The sequence below is a fragment of the Lepisma saccharinum genome, chromosome 4 (genome assembly GCF_977018435.1).
Source record: "Lepisma saccharinum chromosome 4, izLepSacc3.1, whole genome shotgun sequence".
In the NCBI taxonomy this organism is placed as follows: domain Eukaryota; kingdom Metazoa; phylum Arthropoda; class Insecta; order Zygentoma; family Lepismatidae; genus Lepisma; species Lepisma saccharinum.
Genome location: NC_139232.1, coordinates 109,942,225 through 109,962,909, shown reverse-complemented (window position 1 = coordinate 109,962,909; position 20,685 = coordinate 109,942,225). Strand labels below are relative to the sequence as shown.

The window sequence follows — 20,685 nt, the reverse complement described above, 5'->3', positions numbered from 1 at the left end:
TTTTAGCTACTTCCTTTGTTCCTTATTTTATTAAGTGTATCCGAATATTAATGTTGCTGCTATGTAAAGTCCAACGTTCATAATTTAATATCTGACTAAATTGTATTTTTTCAAAATTGTTCCACTTTGTATCACACATCTACGATACCGAAGATATTTTTTTTAAAAAAATTCTAACGTTCCTTCATTTAAAATGTGTCTGACATGCCTTAAAATGAAAACGTCTTATCTGGCCAAATATTCGAGAGTCTACCTATTTAGCGAAGCGTTTTTCTGTTGTTTGCGACGTGAACAACGTAACGTCTCGAAGGTAGTGAAGTATAAAGACATTTGTAGACATGTGAGCACTTTTGTTATCATATTCACTGATTGTAAATGTCAAATGATGGGGAATTGCAGAATTAAGCCTGTTTATTTGATGGAATTCTAAGTGAAAAAGAAGAGAGGAAATGGAGATATTAATACTAACATTTATTGAACGTTTTATCCTGGATGCGAACCCGGCTTCTTAAAGGTAAGTGATCTCACTTTGTATTTGTTGAATATGTATTTAGTGTACACATTTGTGCCTAATAAAGAAGTCCAAGAAAAATGTATTTTTTAGCTAATACTTTTTAGAATTATTATTTTTTTAAGTATTTGTAGGTGTGTTTTACAACAAAAGAGCATTTCGGTATCAAAGCAGAGGGACACAAGAAAGAAAATGCAAGGGCATTAAATGAAAACTCCTTAACTTCATTAGGGGTAACATCTGAAATAAATAAATCAATAAATAAATCTAAGCGTACATATGGTGAGACATGAATCCATAGGGACAAAAGTATATTTTTGGTGAAATGGATTAGAATCACTGCGTGCACCCTAGAAAGTTTGATAAAACACCTCAAGTGTTTTTCTTAAGAGAAGTGTAATACTACCAAATAGGACCTCTGGCAAGAAATCGCTAATAGGCGGTGTGTGCCAAACAAAGAAGACGACGACAACCTATCTCCAGTTCTCAAGGGCATTTAGTGGAATGAGTGATTATAAAGTTTTATTTTGGATTTGTTCAGTAATATGGTGCAGGCGATAATCGTTCAGGTGTGTATATGTATATGATTAATTGAATTAGGTTATTTTACTTACCTTTTTGTCATTTTAGTATATATATATACTAAAGCAAGATATATATATATATATATATATATATATATATATATATATATATATATATATATATATATATCTCTTGCTTTAACCCACGGAAATAACTATTTCTGCTTCTGCATTTTTCAGCAGTGTACAAATACGCCACAAGCTGCTTCTACATGGAGCCAATCAGATTCGCAGTGTTCGATTTAAGGGAGGGGTAGGAGGTTAGAACTACATTTTACAGCGGAGGTAGATGAAGAAATTGGGATCCTTAAAACTAGCGTGAATGGGAATCTCGGTCTTTTACGATTGGTTACAATGGAAGGAGAAGGTTCTTCGCTATCCAAGGGAAGAAAGAGAAAAAATCCCGTTCGCATGTTTTTCTCCTTTGATGACATACGACGAGAATCTCACTGTCTTATTCCGGGCTGCGGAAAGAAAGTTGCGGTAAGTGCAATCTTCGGGCAGGTTGAAATGTTTCAGTTCTCGCCGTAAATTCCGTTATTTAGGATTTCAGGATGGGACTTATCTTAACTTGTCGAATCTCATAGCCGTCCTAGACCGAAGCCACCTTGATCGTGTTATTACTATTTAAACATCATAAGTGTTTTCTATCTTATAAGTTACATTCTTCCTCTCAATTGTTCTGCCAGTGAGGGTCAACGTAGAGAACGTGGTCTCGAAAAAGGAAACTGAAAACAGCTCGTCTAAATGTCGGAGAGCCTTAGTTTAGAGTGCAATGGGGTTATACGTCGTATAGAGCGACCACAAGGGGAAAAAAAACGCCGAAAAGTGTACGCACAGATTTTCCTTCTTCCATTCAGCTCTGGCCATAAGAAAGCATGCTTTACTGTGCCCCTCTCCTCCACGCGAGAGTACGGTGCACGCGAGCCGCGAGTCTGCTCAGGTTTATATCCTTGTGGTCCCACAGTAGTTTCTGTTCATTTCTGCAGGAATTCAATCTTATCATAAGGAAATGGAAAATAATTAACGTTTGTAAATTACACGTAGGATTGTGCACGAGTGCACTCTTGCTCACACATCACATTCTGCTATGAGCCAGCGTATTTAAAGGTGCTTGAAGACTATGGGCAGATCTTTTCATGTCTGCAGGTTTGCCTTGGGAAAATTCAAATGCCTAGTTTCAATACATTAATTAATTTAACTTTATTTGGGATTCTATGAAATTATTTGCATGGAGGTGCATATAGAAACGTTCATTTCATCATGTTAACGTTTGAAAGCAACTGATATAGTCTGACCGTGGGCAATAGTTGCTTCGGCATTTCAAAACTCGGCTGCATATGCATGTGTGGGGGGTAGAGGAGTATTTTATTTCCTATTTCGGCAATTTTACGTAGCTTTCCTACCTCTTCAGTTATTTACTATGTTGAGGTTGAATAGATATTGGGACAAACTCAATGGTACGTCCATACCTTAGCCAGGGTTTCAAATAGCAGCTTAGCTGATCAGTCACGGAGCAGGCAACGACTTTAGTCTTTACGGTGTTCTTCAAGCAGCAATTTTAGTATGGTGTCTTGATACTAATTTTTTCATGGCCATTATTTTGTTGGCCGTGACGATATAAGTTGTTATTGAACATGGTATCTAAAACTCAAAGTTTGCTGATTTACGTGAATGCTGAACTCTTACTCCAAATTGAAATGAATGCAATACTCCTTGACTACTAAAAAGTGATAGCGATACTTGAAGTGAAGGTCGGCTTCCCCGATGTCGCAGTGGTAGCGTCGTCGCCTTGTATTCCAGGGGTCCCGGGTTCGATACCCGGTGGAGGCACACAGTGGTTCGGATCCAATTTTATAAACTGTAGGTTCAGTTCCGATTAGCCTTACTGTGCATAAAGTCTGACTCTTAAACGTGACTCAGTCTTACAGATAAGAATTAGAAGTGGAAAAATGTCGATTTACTTCAAATACCCTTCAGAGGATTTTTTTTTTAACAAAACTGAAAACCGCATTTTTGTAGTTACGTTCGTCTGATTCCCGTAGGACGATAGGTGAAATACGTTTCCCGAGAAATATTTGAAAGGAGTTGTGTTAAGATGTCAAGCATGTAGCCCACAGCCATGCTGTATGATGAAAGCATAGAGGATAAGCCCCACACTTAATCTAGGTTCACAACAAAGATAGCGACTGAGAGGCCTAGCGTAATGAAAGGCAAGGAAAACTGTTAATCATTGGAAGAGACAATGAGTTTCATGTTTAGATCATTCTATCATATGTATAATTAATGAAATTGCTTATAAAAATAAAAAATGGTACAAAATGCTTCAAAGTAATTGAAAATATCGTCTCCAGGAAAAACCGAGAAAAGGAATACGCCCATTCAAACTGCAAACCTCGATTTGCATACTATATAGAAGGAATTTCCACCACATACTTGAAATTAGTTTGAGAAAATCTAAAATACGAGGAATCCCTATTCTCGTGTTGCTATTTCCTGTCAAATAAGAGGCTGTTGCGGTCTACTTCCGCGCTATACATTGAAGAAACAACGCTTTATACTCCGAAGTAGATACCAATGGTTCATGGACGCCCGCATTTTTTTTCAGGGAAGGGCAAGCAAGGTAGTTTTTTCCAGGGGGGGAAACAAGGTGCATGTCCTACACCATAAGTGTTGTCTTTTAAAAAAAAACATTACTTTAATTTGAAGTTATGTTCATGCAATAATTAACATATATTATTGTAGCTGAAATGACATTATATGTGTGATATATATATATATATATATATATATATATATAATTTTTGGTTGACTTTCATTTTCCAGGGGGGTCGTCCACCCCTTGCCCCTCTTTCGGACGTCCTTGCAAAGGTTCTATTTTTATTTCGCGTCTACCACTGTTAATCGCGATGATAAAGGATGCGATAGATGATGGAAGTGGTATAAAGACAATATCTTCTAGTCCAGGTTCTAATCAGACTTTAGACTTCGCATTGTATTACGCTAATTAATTTGCCACGGGATCGGCTACTTTGTGTTTGTCTGCTCATCAAATGATTAATTAGTTATTCAAACTCTATAGGTAGCAAAGCGATATAAAATAACGAAACGGAAAAAATCCACTTGACGTCTTGTAGTACTATCATCAACCTACAATTTCATGCTCACAAATCCACACAGGAAACTTCTTGTGGCATTAGTTTTGCGGAATGGCCTTGGGAAATAAAGATCGCCCATTTCCTTGTTCAGCTCTAGACAATTCAGGTGCCTTATCGAAGCTGCTCTTGAGCACGCAGGGTTTCTAACCTACTTCGCCGTAATTCAGTTGTTGTATCTTGATCAATATGCTGCATTGAACATTCCACTCAGAAATCCCATCCTATTCAACAGGGCGAGCTCACTACCATTCACGATTTTCGTCTGTATAAAGTTTGAAAAAGAAGAAATTTTCAGAAAACTCGTGTCTAATGTATTTCATTCTTTGATGTTTGTGTACAATTTGTAATACTATTAGTAATTGTAATACAGCGCGTCATTTTACTAGATATTCAACTAGTCTCTGTAGAAATAAGACAAAAAAGGAAGGAGGCTACTTAATGAAAAGGTGCAAACTGCTAATTTATAAATCTAAAGTCACGAAAAGAGTTCAGTCAAGGTCACGCCGCTCACCTAGTCTTGCCAGTAAGTAGACACATCCATATTTCGTTTTTGACGAAAACACGAAATGTGAAATGACATGCTGTAATGTTAATTTTTCATGTTTCTGAAAGGTGAGGTGCATTTTCCTACCCTGTTTCGTAACGAAATGATCTGCAAAATAAGAAATACTCCTAAACACAAAATTAGTTTATTTACCGATGCGATACTTTCTGAAGTTTGAAATATCCTGAGTTAGGTAATTCACGGAGAAATGATTAATTCTGCTGTAAATATTTGAGAAGCATAAATTGACCCCTTTATACAGAATAGACTTAATACTCTCGTAACTACATAAATGCGTAGCGTTCCAACATAACTGATATGCTACGAATGTACTATAAGGGATATACTTATTTTGTGTAATAAGTGCAGTTTTCTAATCAAATTTAGGATTATATTCAATTTGTCATTTTATACACCACTTTTGATCAGATTTTTCACCGCTATAACAACGAATTTTTATTTTATTTAGCGCATTTGAACCCGAAAATTGTACCGAAATTTTGTATTATTTACCAAAAATATATGCCTCTTCTACCAATAAGCAACAATTTCAGCTGACGCAATCAACCGCATACGTACAGTGCGATGCACTAATATTGCTCGGCAAATTGTCCGACTATTTTCGTTATTTTTCTCGTACATCCTATGTGTTTTAAGCGATGGATTTTTATGTATACTGGTGCAGAAGTTGTCAACAGCTTGTTTTGAGTTTTCTTTTAATTCTTGAAGCTCTTATTGGGTCAAATAAAATGCACTAACATGGTGATGGACAATTTGCACGGTAATACTCATGGATCCCACTGTACAACGCGCGAAGTGTCGACTGAGCAGCTAAGATGTGTGGCAACCCTGTAGGACCAGGGGTGTGGAGGAGACAAGGGGAAGCTCAGACTTTGACTGGACTGTTTTCGTGGAGAGAGCAATCGTGGGAAATTCCTACTATCCATTAGCTAGTATATCCATATAAAATTGCGGAGGATGGTTACATTCTAACATTCCAAGTAGGACCTTTATTCCATCACTTGAATTGTTTAGTAAAATTTATTATTTTAATTCGTATATGCAAAATTGGACTAAATTGATCAATTTGATGGAGTGGTAAGTTAAATTTTACGTTTGGTACATACATTATATTTCGTCAGAAACCAAATGCTTTATTGATGGCGTTGCGGGCCAAAACTGAACGTATGAAAATATTTCAGATCAAATTGTGACTTTACTGGAAAGACAAAATATCAGGTTCAGGAAAGATTTCCGTGGGTTGTAGTTTATAAAACACACACCTCTGAATGGGTGTCCAATATGTCCAGGATTGAATTGCAGTAATTGGTTAATATCAAGGAAATAGCGTTTATAACAGGGCGAAGCAATTAATGACCTAAAAATAAAATTTTAAAAATATATCATTTGTTATTAATTCCTTAACAGTTGATGAGTTAATTTTTGATAAATTTAATGGATAAGTGTAAAATGTTTAAATTTACTACAACTTGTTCGGAAAATGGAGTAATACACACTGTTAGCAGCAGTGAGATTAATGCAGAATTGGCAAATACGTGAGATTTAAAATCATTTTTTTTAAAAAATAATTTTATGTTGTATTGTTACAGAAGACAAAAGTTGCAATGGCTTTTCAGAATAAAGCTGAAGTAATATGATCAATAAACACTTGACGGAGATTCTAAAATAAAAATGATTGTCTGCTAGTAAAGACGTGTACAGTACGATACACAAGTATCGTGTGGGAAATTGACAAAGATTACTTTTGTTAATTTTTTTTCTTGCATCGTGCGTGTGTTTGAGAAATAAATGCTTGTGTAGAGATTCAGTTGCTTGTCTGGCGCTTTGTTCAAATTCGCAACTCTCATTGGGTAAAACAGAACAAACGCGATGGTGGATAATTTGCTTAGTAATTAATACTTATGCATCGAAATCAGCATGGAAAAGCTCCTCTATACTCTCATTGAAAGAACTGAAAGATACTGAAAGCAGTGTGTCCTAGGTTTACTTCAGTCAGCAAGAGGACATTATCACATGACAAAATTTGAAAAATAAGGGTAAAAGATATTCAATTAATAAAATGTCAAACTCTACAAAAAATCTTCAGAAAACTACTATAAATGTTCAAAATTACCTAGAATTGACAAAAGTTACTTATCATTACTTAAGCATTAAAAATTCAAAGCAAATTTGCCTGAACAAATTGGCTTTACTGAACAAAGTTTTTACGCACATTGTTCTTGCATTGGAGCAATCTTTGCATCCTTTTTTTAAAATTCAAAATCAAATTACTTGTTCTATTATTATAGTAAAAAGAGCAAAAGTGTGCCCATTCATCATATCACTCATCCCCAACTTCGCAATTAGACAAAATTGGCAGAAAAGCGAAGTAAAATATACTAAATCAACTCAAATGCATATCCCAATCATTGACTTTCAATTTTTCCCAAAATCTCAAAATCCATAAGCACAACTTTCTCCCTATAACCTGTAGAGTTTATCTAGAAGTTAGGCGAGCTTATACCGCAAATTAGTCTTGTTCTGTCACTTATCACCACGCCCCCCTCTATAGTTGCCTCCAGCTCGTTGTCCTGTAAATTCTCCACACGCATTGTAGTCTAGCTTTCCCCATGTTCAAGAATTTCGACGTATTTTATATTGGGGAAGGTCCACTATGTGTAGGGTATTCTATAGTATTTTAATCAGGCGTAAAAAGTGCTGGGATTCCAATTTGTGACTAATCTCCATACATTAAGCATATTGTTATATAATGACAGTTAGTGGTCTCCATATATTTACGTATATGGGTATATTGTACGAATACACAAACTCGCACATAGATTTTACTTTGATATTAATTCTTTCAGTATGAATAAAACTATTTTCTTTATAGGGAGATCATAGTGGTAACCTAGAGAAACATATCAAGCGGAGGCATCAAGATAAGCTGTCATTTCTGCAGAAGAAGAAAATGAGAAATGCTATCTCTAGTAATCCGAAAGCCAATATTCTCCTAAATGTAAAGATGACCGCAGACATCCTCAGGCAGTCTTGCATCCGACTCATCTCGGAGCACGGACGTCCTTTTTCACTGATGAATGACCAAGCATTTCAAGATATAGTGAATCCTCTTTTGGAAGCGATGCCAGCTTCTGACAGGTGCGTATTTTCATCAATGTCGTCAGATTGTCCTTTACATGTATTCCTTAGTATGTTCACATTGTATACGAATGAAATTATTTTCATTGTTAGTAACGGACAGTCTTAATCAGTGTTCGGAAAGTTACTCGAGTCAGTTGCTTGGTTCAAAAAGTAGGTTCGGTGCAGCTACTCAATTTAAAGAATAACTTACTTTTGCAGTTACTTTCTGTTGGATATTTTATTGCGAAAAATTGAACACACCCAATGATCATTAATTACAAGAAAATAAATATTTAAGAAATTTTATTTTGGATTTTATGTCTGTGGTATGTCATCGCATTGTAATATTATGACAACAATCAAGATTAAACCAAACACTGAAGTTTTAATGAGCAACTAGAAATGACGAATTGCAACAAAGCGTGGATGTCCTAAATTCAAAATGGAACGAAGCCCAGCTTTCTTGCCTTAGTAGGAGATTCCGAAAAAAAAAAGGAAACAAAAGCGTCCAGAAAAGAAATAGTTGGAAGCTAAACTACCCCTCTAAGAGAAAGGCCCTTAAATCAATTTGACGTATACAAACAAGACTAATTATTCAAATGCCAACAACTCTAAGCTGATTTTTCAAAGGATGACGCTTGGTCCGCGCATAGTCCATCGCAGCTATTTCTGGCTTTCAAGACAGAACCCACTCCTTAACTAGCTCAACTACTGTCCTCGCGTAGCTGGGCAGGACTGAAATTTTGGAGGGCTCCCACCAGGAATTTAACCCTGGACCGCTAGCGCCAAATGTTAAATCACTAATAATTTGGCTACGCGGGAGCCCATAGTTGAAACAGTGTTGCCAAATTTAACTTTTTCCCCCAACGCTACAAATTTTAAAGTTAAAAATTTGTCTTAAAGAATAGTAAAAGTAACGTCATAAAGTTACATCTATTGCAAAAATGAAACTCTGCTACGGTTACAGCTACCTTCTTTAGTTAGAATTCCTTAGAAATTCATTTCAGGTTACTTCAAATACATTGATTTTATTGATCCAGCCTCATGTAATGAAGGTAGAGAGTTCTGTATATCCTTACAATGTTTAGAAGGAATGCAATTACGTTAAGTTAGTTTTTCAAATAACTGTAAAACTAGTTACTCACTGACATAATCATGAGTAATTTCAACTGCAACAGTTACTCTTTGAATAAGTAAACTAAGTATAACTGTCTGGAAAAGTAATTTTCTGAAGACTGATATGTATGAGACACATTTTTTCATCAAATGATATTTAACACACTTTTGTACACTCAAACAAAACTAATTAATATAAAGTTTTCAAATATTATGTCAAATTTTCCTCAATTTTACAAAGTTGTTACATATACAGTGCGTTCGTTTTAAACTCTTATAACACAGGTTAGGTCGGAATATGTAATATAAATACTGTATAATTGTCTGCATGCTAGACGTTACGGGACGAAAATGCCGGCATCTGTCCCATATCACGTGCTAACTCTGCGCAGAGACAAAACAAACTCACTGTACTCCATATGCCTAGAGACAGGTTATGCTAACATTCTGTAGCTTTCCAGTGCTGGATGGAACTGAGCATGCAGTACAACTTATTTAGATATCCCCTATATACTATTGTTAATATATTTTAGAAAATAAAAAAAATATAGGTGTCACATATATCCTTTTCACAGCCTTAGGTATATCTGAATGAAGCAAAAAGACCTATTGCCAAAGCCCAGTGCTGTGACCAGGGAGGGTGGTGTTATAACTTCCTCATTAGTTCAAACTTTACTAAAGAGCGTTGATTGCATCAAATAACACTGTTTATTGCATGCAAGCTGCGTTAGTTTCTAGACACACTGATAGAGGTTAACCTATTATGGTTTTAAATAACAATCTTTTTCACTTTCACCAAAAAAGTGTTCTGCTTTCTCATATTTGTAGCATTTGCCTAGTTGATGAAAGCTTGATAATATAATTAATTCATACTATTTGAAAAATATTTTTAAGAATTTTAATTCTATTTTGGGTTTGAAACAAATGTCTTGAAAATTTCAAAAATCAAGAAACAACTTATCAATTAAGGATTAAAGCAAATTTTATTCTCTGCAGGTTTATCGTGAACAAGGAAGGTGTACGGAACATGCTATTCAGTCAGGCCCAGCAGATCAGAGAAACAATACGCGGCGAAATGGAGGGAAAATTGATACATCTAAAAGTTGATTCTACTTCGAAAAATGGACGATCATTCTTTGGTGTCAACGTCCAGTTTGTTGTAAATGGGGCTCTCCAATTGCGTACTTTGTCAGTTCAAGAGTTATTTGTGTCTCAAACAGGTAGCAATTTGCGTTACGAATTGTTGAATATTCTGGATAAGTATAATGTGCCCGTGGAGAATATATATAGTTTAACTACAGACACTGGAGCAAACATGATTAAAGCCGGGAAACTTATTGGGGAAGATCAAGAAACAAAGATGTCTAATATTTCTCAAGACACTTACGAAGATGAAGATATTGAAATGGAATTGACGAGTAAAGATTATCGTCTCCAATCCGTTCGTTGCGCGTCGCATACTCTTCATTTAGTCGTGAATGATGCTCTCAATTCCATTCCTGAAGTTAAGGATATTATTGTGACATGTCAAGCAGCATGCCGTGTCTTACGATCGCCTACAGCACGGCGTCAATTGAATGCAGAATCACTGCCGGTACCATCCCTTGATGTCCCGACAAGATGGAACAGCACAAATGATATGCTCCAGTCACTTTTTACACTTAAAAAGTTCATAGGGGATTACTATCAAGAGCAAGTTAAAATAAAGCAAGAAGACTGGATATACATTGAGGCTATTTTGACGTCACTGGAACCAGCCAAAGTAGCCACAAAGAGGCTGCAAGAAGAACAGCTTCTACTTGGCGACTTCTACGGGATATGGCTGGAGTGTCGCCTTAAAACATCAACAATCAACACAGACCTTGCACGCCACATAGTAGAGGGCATGGACAAACGAGAAAAACAAGCATTATATGTCAATAACGAAGAGAGACTTCCATCATTATTTGAGTATCCAGGATTTCTTGCTTCTATTTACATGGATCCCAGGTACTTTTCTGTTTTAAGTGAAGAAAACATCCATGTGGCGAAGGTGTATCTCCAGAAGTTGTGGTTAAGACTTGAACACATGAAATCCTTATCAGTGTGTGGAGAGGTAAAGAAACAAGAAGATTCCAGCACTGAAGATGATGACAGTGACCATGTCACAAACTACTTAAAGAAACAAGATTTATTGCGGCGGAATACCATATCTGCACCAAAGTTTAATATTGCATCATTATTGGACACTTACTTTGTTTCAACTCGAAGACTGAAAAGGACTGAAAATGTTCTAAATTTCTGGGAAATTAGAAAATCAAGTTGTCCCGAATTGTACATTTTGGCTTGTATTGTTCTCTCTACTCCTGCAACACAAGTTAGTGTCGAGAGACTCTTTTCATCTCTGAAATTCATACTAAACCCACTCAGGTGTAATATGGCAACCGAAATTATTGATGACATACTTGTTATTAGAAATAATTATATTTTCATGAAAAAAAATCTAACTAAATCTTCATTAAAAAGCAATCTCAGAAATAGCAGCACAGAATTGACTACAAACATTGTAGCAAACTTTGTGGAATCCAATGATACACCACAGAAAGATCTTGTACAACATGTTGAAAATGTGGGGAATATTACTGTCTAGATTAATAATGTATATAATTACTTGATTTTTTTTGTGATCTTATAGTTCATTATACATAAGTAGCTGTAACCAAAGAAAATCTTTTCAGAGGTTCCATAAGAAGTAATTTAATTAAAAGAACAATTTTGCTCGTACTTGTTTAATGTTTCCTAGTAATTAATACATTTAGTTTTGAGTAGCTGTCTTACCTGTTCACAAAATTGCACAGATATACTGATGTTATACAAGAGTATGAAATATATTTTTATTCATGTCAAATTTGTGGAATTCTGTTTAGTTTTAAATTGACACCTGGAGGAAATGACAGTGTATTTGCTTTGTTTTGAAAGATACAAAATTTCTCTAGTTTTTTAAGTAATAAGGTATTTTTTTTCCTTGTTTTAGAATTTACCTTGGAATGATTAAGAGAATAATAAAGATATTCAACAAAATTTTAAAAACTGTTTCAATATATACTTTTCAGAACCTCCGTTCTATTCTTATGCTTATACAGTACGAATGCATACTTTAAATATATGTATATTTACATTTTTTTAAAAAAAATTGAGCTTCGATGTTGTAGGGAGTTGAATATATGGCAAATATTGTTATTCCTTGGTTGGTGAACAAATCCTAATTTTTTTTTATTGTATTAATTCCCATGATATCTATTTCTTTGTGAGAGATTAGTGTAAATTTTTAGATTTTTTATGATAAATTTGACAGCCATTTTAGAATGTACCTCAAAATGTAACATTTAGAGCAAATTACTCAGGAACACCACTCAATAACAGACGTTACTGTTAGCCTCCTAATATGTAACCTAAAATCAATTCTTGTTTTTCAAACACGCTACTTCCTAAGGTTAAGTTTAGTTCTCTTGTTATAAAATTCTCTTAATAAAATATCAAAAAATGGCAACATCATTGTCATTATCTTGTCTAAGTAATTATTGCATGGCATCTGATAAATTATCAAAAGACGCACGCAAATGCAAATTAATGTACATTAATTACCTTGATGGACGCACGTGTCTGCCTGTGTGTGTATCCAAATCAGCATGTTACTTTCTAATGTTCTGGACAATGAGTTTTTGAAGAATGGAAACCGAATAGTCAATCACTCTACTACCAAATCATCCCGTGTAACAGCATGGAATGTAAATGGAGATGACAAATAGCATCCACATATCTTTTGAACTTGACTCATTTTGTTAGAATCAGTCGTTCCACATGTCTTATCGATACCTCAAAAATACTGAACCCACAATTGTAATATTAAAATGGGCTCCAATAACTATCAAAGTTTAATTTTTGCATGGCTGAGTTGGGGTCATGTAAATTCTTGTCCTCGCTAAAGTACAGTATGCGTACGTTGCACAAGACTATATAAAAACAAAGTAAATTTGTTACACACACATAAGTGCGCGCCCGCAATTGCATAGCTGAAAGTCTACTGAACACACACACACATCAACTTTCGAGCACTAACGATGACCATTGCCATAAGCACAATCTCTGGCGTGTGTCCAAACATGCACTTCTATGTTCACTATCTAGTAGTAGCAATTTATGGTAGAAATCAATGGTCACTAAAAGTGCATGTTACAACGTCTGCCCACACCTGGGAGTTAGGAATGGAAGACATCGCCATTATGTTATTAAGTGTCCTGTTCAAAATGTCCTTACTTTTATTTTTAAGAAATTTGCCAGAGAACGAAGCGCGATAGTTTTCAATTACATAGAAAATGATGCACCCCCTCAGAGGAGTAACCACAAATTCTTGTCTGCGGGGGGAGTACTTGGATAAACTATTAATAATAGTAGTAATAATGGCACTATTATTATACGTACACAATTTATATAGCCTATATTAATACATTACATAATGAATTCATTCGCCCCCACAACAAACAACAAAAAATATGCCTCTGAAATGTGTGCGCTTCTTCTCCCCCAAACAATTGTTCATACATTTAAGACTCAACTGTTTGTAATAGTCTGACGTACTTACTTCTTGTTACTTCTCCCTCTGGTAATTTACAATGCATTACAGAAAATAAATTGCTAGCGAAGCGATCAAGAAAACTTTTAGATCCAAATTTTTGCAAACTGAAAACAATATTGATTTAATATGGCGCAAAAAAATCATGGAGGCCCATGACATTCTCTTTTACATTTTTTTTTCTATTTACATCGTTCGGCGTCCAGGGCTGACTGCCGCCGTCCCCTATACATCGACCACAAGGAAAAAAACCTTGGGACGAAAAGTCCCCGCGCAGCTTTCCCTTCTTCCCTCCACCTCGGGCCATAAGGAAGCATGGTCCACTCTCCCCCTCCCCTACAAGCGGGAGTATGGTGTACAGGAGTCGTGGGTCTGCGCAGGTTGTTTTGCTCATGGTTCCACTATAGCTAAGGGTTTGAAATTGACAAGACTGTAAGAAAAGCAGATATTGCGAGCGAAACGAGCTAGACAATTTTATATAACTTTATTTACATTTGTATAAAGATATAAATCGAAAGGGGGCAATTGCCCTTCTGTGCCTCCTTGCAGATGCTCTTGACCGTCTGGAAGAAATAATGCACGAAAGACGTGAAAACTAAATCCGTCTTTAGTATCGTTTTGTCCTGCAACTCTTAGATTCTGCAACCTTTCTTTCCATAGTTCAATGTTTGCAACCTTACTCCTTAGAATTGATTTCCGTCCAAGGTTGAGGCCCAATCTCCCCCCCCCCTGTGGTTGCGCCACTGCACCTTCTTTAGCCGTAGTTGTTTTGTGAACTTTCATTGGCTTAAAAATACTTCATTTTCTTCAAGAGCATAATATAGTTTAATAACCGGCGATAAAATTCCTCTCCCCTAAATTTCTGGATTAAAGTATAATAATATAGGGGCATGGAAATCTGAAAGGGGGGTGCGGATGGCCACCTCTCTCCTTTAGAAAACGAATGTCAGCTAAAAGTATATATTTCACACGTATAATTTGATTCCAGTCATAGTAATTTACATTAATTATTATAATGGGTATGCAGGAATGCGATAATTTCGAATTCAAGTGGTGTTTCTTGAGGGGGCAACACTATTATCGGGGTAATATGCCCCATGGAAAAATACCTCGCTTCTCCCTCCGTCGAAAATATCTGCAGACGTCCATGATTAGGGCGGGGCATTAACCCCCCCTTTGGACTTCGTGCGCACGCCTATGGCTACTCATTTCTACACTACATGGAAGGTTTATTCAATTTCGAGCCAAAAATGTAATTTTCAAATCAGGGTTTTTAAACGTCCACGAACCCATCAACTAATGGGTTCTATTGGGTTCCGCAACAATACCGGAACCTGTTCTATCACAGTGTAAATTCGGTCCAAGTTGCGTATTGTTTCATTTCAAATATGGAACTTAGACCGTCTTTAAATTGATCCGGAACGAAGGACCCTGTGCCGTATTTCAATTGATCCAGAAAAAAGGTTCCTGGAACTTATTTAAATACCTTAAACATAAAAAGGCTCTTTACGGTCCAGATCCATTTATGCTTGCTAATATTCCCTGCTGAACCTGAATTGAATTGATTTAAAATTCCTGATCCTTTAACAACCCTGGTGGAAATTCATTAATTTACAAACAACCATATTTTTAACGAAACATTAATCCCACACAATATACTGAGTTATTTTTCGCAATGTTCCAATGAATGGCAAGAGATTTGGGCTATTCCTTTTTCTTCCTTGATGTTTAATAGATTATATTTGTCACGCACCTATAACGTTACTAGCAAACATTTGTGAATTGTTCTTTCCTTGTAACGTTAACATCTACCATACTGAATTTATTTACGTTCCTTATGCAGATGGTATGTACCCAACTGCATTTTGTTCCGTTCCGCTACAGTGGTTTACATTTTGTTACATTCCTATGTAACGTTAATTAACCATATTGCCTTTCACTTCGTTCCGTTACGGAGGATTGCATTCATTACGTTCCTATGTACCGTTATTTACTACCATGTTGCATTTCGTTACGTTTTTTTGTAACGCTAGTATATACCACAATGCATTTCGTTACTACGTTCCTTGTATCCTTGTAACGGTAGTATATACCATATTGCATATTACGTTATGTTCCAATGTGCTCATTTCGTTCCGTTCCTTTATAACGTTAATATCTACCATAATACATTTTGTTACGTTCTCTGTAACGTCAGTCTGTAACATATTGCATTTCGTTACGTTCCATGGGTACCAGCAGCTGAACCATACTCTTCCTCCTACAAAATGGAACGTACCGTGTAACGCAAATTGGGTACGTTACGACTCCCTGGTGAGAAATCAAAGGCGCAGGTAGGGGATTGTCGCCCGTGCAGCCTTTGAATTACAACCGACTTGCAGCCCGAGCTAGCATCCACCTGGAAAGATGGCCTTTCGTTTGGGGTTTACCAGCGATACAATAACCTAATTGGATTATATTTAATTATAGAGGTCTCCATCGGTGATCATTTGACTCAGGTCCGCTATGAGAAAATACAAGGCCCTTTGTACACTATGTCTGTGAGGCAGTGGCGGCTCGTGGTCTGACTTTATGGGTGTGCACTTCAGCATCGCGTCCAGAAGAAGTGTTTTATAACCCTCTCAAATACTCGCTTTTTTTTTGCGTCCATAATGATGCTAAATGTATTGGTAACCCAAGTTATGAACACCTTTTACTGAAAAATAAGGCTATAGGAGAGTTTTATTTCATAAAATATTAATTTTTACAAATTTCAAATCCCGGGGCGAATTTTCCGTTGATCACGAAAAGAGCGATGCTATTGGATATATAGATAATTCAACATTCGATAACCTGACAAAATCACTATAAACATAGAAATGCCGATCTACAATATTCAATATTATTGTCGATTTGCAAAATATTTAGTAAAAACTTTCCCCTTCGCTCTACTGATAAATGTGAACAAGAATAATTACATTTGCATACATAAAACAAGCAGGATCGAGCGACTACCCAGGGCGCCAAACCGGGACATCCTCCTTGATTAGAACCAAATCCTAAGCGAGAGTTTATTTTTCATTCCACTTTATGCACAGAAAAGCAAACAGAGACAGACGATCTACAATTTAAAGAGGGGTCCGAACCACTATGTGCCTCTACCGCCTGCGTGGCTATTTGTTTTAAAAAGAGTTGAATTCATTGTTGACAAGAATTAATTGAAGCTACTGCTCACAGTGTGAGGCCCTTATATTCAGTACTTGAAGTGTAAAGAACTCGTTCGTCGAGTTTTGGGGTTAAATGGGGAGATACTCCTATGGTTTAACATGGTGACAATGAGCCAGCTGGGGGATGCTTTGTGAAAATTCTTCTAGCTTGGGGTAACATCCCTCTGTGCCCTTCGAGCACTGCTTGTGAAAAAGTGAAAATATATAAACCTTCCATACCTTGTAAAATTCTACATTAACATCAACATGATCATTAGCATTGCATAATAGGGTTATTCCATTTCAAATCAACCAATAAAAAAATATTTTTGAACCTTTAGGATTTAGATTTTTTGTTTATTCAATGTACCTATCAAGACAAAAGCTGCCCAATTTCAGATTTTTTGGGTTCTTAGATTTTGAATTATTGACTTTCATAAAGCAAAAATCTCAAAATTGTGAATATCAAGTAGCGTAAAATTCCTTACCTATTTTACAGATGGAATGTTGCTGATTATATGAATTTAATAAGTAATGTCTCATTCAATATACCTGTCAAGCTCCAGTGCAACCTTCCAATAGATTCACAATTAAATTTCTTAACACACACTTCCTTTGACAAGGACATTCTAGAGAACCCCAATTTCTTTCAAAACTGGAAAAAAAATATATAGAAATAGTACAAAATAGCACGTGTGTGTAGCTAAGATATTCTTGCATCAATACGATCTGACGACCATGTCCAAGTTGCTTTACTATTTTAAAAATTAAATTAGCCTTACCTAATGCAAAATACTCATGATATTGATTTGATATTTGCAATTCACTTACAGTTTCTAGGAACATGGTATGAGATTCAACGTTTTCCTGTTGAAGATGAGGAAGGACTGAGGTGCGTAAGTCTGACTTACGGTCTTCAAGATGATGGGAACTTACGAATTGAAAGAACAGGAATGACATCTGCTGGTGAACAGACACACGACATTGGAATTGGCCTCAAAAGCGACTTAGACAGAGCTTCATATTTGATTCAATTCTCAAGTAAGTACTTTCTATTCATTTTGATGTGGCTAGTTCATTCAAAATCTTTGAAATTTTTGTATTCCCTGTTGAGGGAGTTACAGAGCTATATGTACCACTGTGGATGCGGTTTGCTTTTAATTTAATCAATTTGTAAAATGAATCATGCATTGCTATTTTCAGATGAAACGACTAACAAAGTTGGCGTTATTGAGGCAGATTACTCAGAACATGCTCTCTTGTATGCTTGCCAAGTTGAAGAAGCATCAGAGTCGGAGGAGGACCACAAACATGAAAAACGAGAGACAGCTTGGATATTAAGGTATTGATAATTCAATTGATCAATGTTTTATCATGTATTGCCTCTGTGGGCAGTTTCAGTGTGTTTTATACTTCTATTTCACACAATTATTATTCATCATCATAGTTGAGATTAATTTACGTAAGAAAAGGGATGCCCAATAAACAAAATACAAATACAGTACCATCTTATAGTTTTTAAGGCTTTATTAAAATTAAGATGTATGACTAGTTGAGGAATGGAAGCACTGATGTTGCAACCTCTTCTATACAGAATTAAGCTTAAGGTATTGAAAGAGGAAAATATCAAACTCCTTTCTCTGCAGTGCACCAAGCTAAGTGCAAGTAAAGGGGGCCAATTGTATCCATGCCCAGAGGTGTTCACAATCCAGAGAACTTGTGAGGGTGGAGGTAAGGAAGGGCAAGGGCTTGAATAAAATTCCGGGAGATTTCACTACAGTCTCCAAACCCTAGGGATTAAAATGTTCTGGAAGACTTATTTCCTGAATATCAGCTGTTTCCTGTTTGTGGTCTTGCTACTGTGAATACAAAATTGAATCAACTTGGTCAAAAGAACTATCAAACACAATATGTAAGTAAACAAAACCAGTACAGTGATACAGACTCTTCTGAAGCCATAATACTACCTACGTATAACAAAATTCTTCAAAATCAAACAACATAAATTTATTTATACCAAAAACTACATTTAAAAGTTAACATTTGAAACACACCAAACACCAACGTAACATACTTTAAACTAAATCTACATAAAAAAAAAAAAAAAATGGGTGGAGGGAAATAAAGAATTCTTGAGACGTTGACACATTATGTTTAAACTTCCTATTTCTTTCCCTCCCATTTACTTAAAGAATCACTCATTTTTCACGAGTCTTCAAAATAATACTGTGAAGTTTAATTGTTTGGTTTGCATTAACAAACTTCTTCACTTGGCAAATCCATACCAAAAGAAAATTAAAAGACAATAATAAAAATATAATAATACTAAATCTCATCATTCTGCAAGATAACCAAGTTTGTCTGGGAGACCGGGAGACTCCCAGCCATTCTGGGTGGGTTGGCCAGCCTAGGTGAGTCTTATATATAGCTGAAAGAAAGAAGAAGAAACCTGCATCGAAGGATACTGAACCACAGTTATCTAGCAATACTGCCATCTCTTCATCAGCTACAGGTTCAGTTGTTGCACTTGGAACAGCCATGCTGCTGTCATGAGCCATAGGCATCATGGCAGATACACACATTGGGTATGAAATGTTAAATTTATTTTTCCTGGAATACCCACACATTGCAGAGGTGTTCACCATTCAGAGGGTGTTTTAAAATGAACACCTCTGTCCATAGCCAGATAACCATCCATAGTTTCTATCATCATCATCATCTTGGAAGGATTGCTGATAAATTCAAATTTATAGTTTGAAAATTACCTGCACAATTTGCTCATTGTTGCTATTCATACACATATACAAAAGAAAATACATTCATATTGATTTCAAATACATGGTGCAATGCCACCTAGGTAGATGCACCGGTTCAGGAGCTGAATATATCATACATGTACTGCATTAAATAGTAGCTTGATTTTTGTGATTTAGTGAGATTTCTTAAAGCTTATATTAATGAGTTTTTCTTGGTAATTTCAGCCGCAGCAAGCACCTTGATGAAACTACCACTCAAATTCTCCAAGGATTGCTGAAAAGTCGGCAGATTGACACTGATCAATTTGAAGAAGTGGAGCAGAACTGCTGAAACACTTTCAAGTTGCAACGTATTTGTACACAACATTTTGTTTATCATTGTAATAGTAAATGGCATACTACTATATATTTTTTTATCATAGTATCACTTTTAATTAATTCTAAGTTTCTATTGTATTTTTTAAACATATTTATCAATTTTGAAATACCAATGATGAATGTTTGTCTCAAATAATAGTTTTCTCCAACAGAAAATTTGCATCACTACTGTAGTTCCTTTTCCCAATTTTCTTTCCTTGCACATTCACAGAAGAGAGAGATACAATTTACTAGGGATGGATTATTGTTCAGTACAAAATAATTATTGACTTGTAATCACATATTAGAACAGGGGTCTTCAACTCGTTAGAAAGTGCGGCCACATTAATAATTTTAATGACGATCGCGGGCCACGAAGCTATAGTATGGTATTGAGAACTGGAAGATGCTGCCACCTACCATTTACTTAATCCAGTTTTTATGTTAAGTACTTAATTTTTCAAATGGGCACCGGCCATGGCAAAGGGTTCTGCAAGCCACCTCTGGGCCATGGGCCATGGGTTGAAGACCCCTGTATTAAAACTGTTGTTTATAGTGTATTTCTAAAACTTTGTTTCACACACTCTCTCTCTTGCACTCATGTTTGATGAAGCTAGATTGTTTTTAAAATAGTGTATAAAATAACAAAAGTAACATTATGATATTGTCAATATCTGCTTGGCAGTTGAAGGTCTTAGTGATTATTTGGAAGGGAATGTTG

The 20,685-nt window shown here is 35.9% G+C and overlaps 1 protein-coding gene across 1 annotated transcript in view; it reads left to right on the top strand.

The window, feature by feature from the left end:
• The window catches only part of LOC145987326 (apolipoprotein D-like), a 28,316-nt gene extending 8,154 nt beyond the window's left edge, over window positions 1-20,162 (top strand). The window contains exons 2-4 of the mRNA XM_083121848.1: window positions 17,685-17,892; window positions 18,055-18,193; window positions 19,833-20,162. Coding sequence (XP_082977974.1) covers window positions 17,685-17,892; window positions 18,055-18,193; window positions 19,833-19,938 — 453 coding nt within the window. The 3' untranslated portion in view covers window positions 19,939-20,162. The remainder of the gene's footprint in view (window positions 1-17,684; window positions 17,893-18,054; window positions 18,194-19,832) is intronic.
• Window positions 20,163-20,685: the final 523 nt, after the last annotated feature.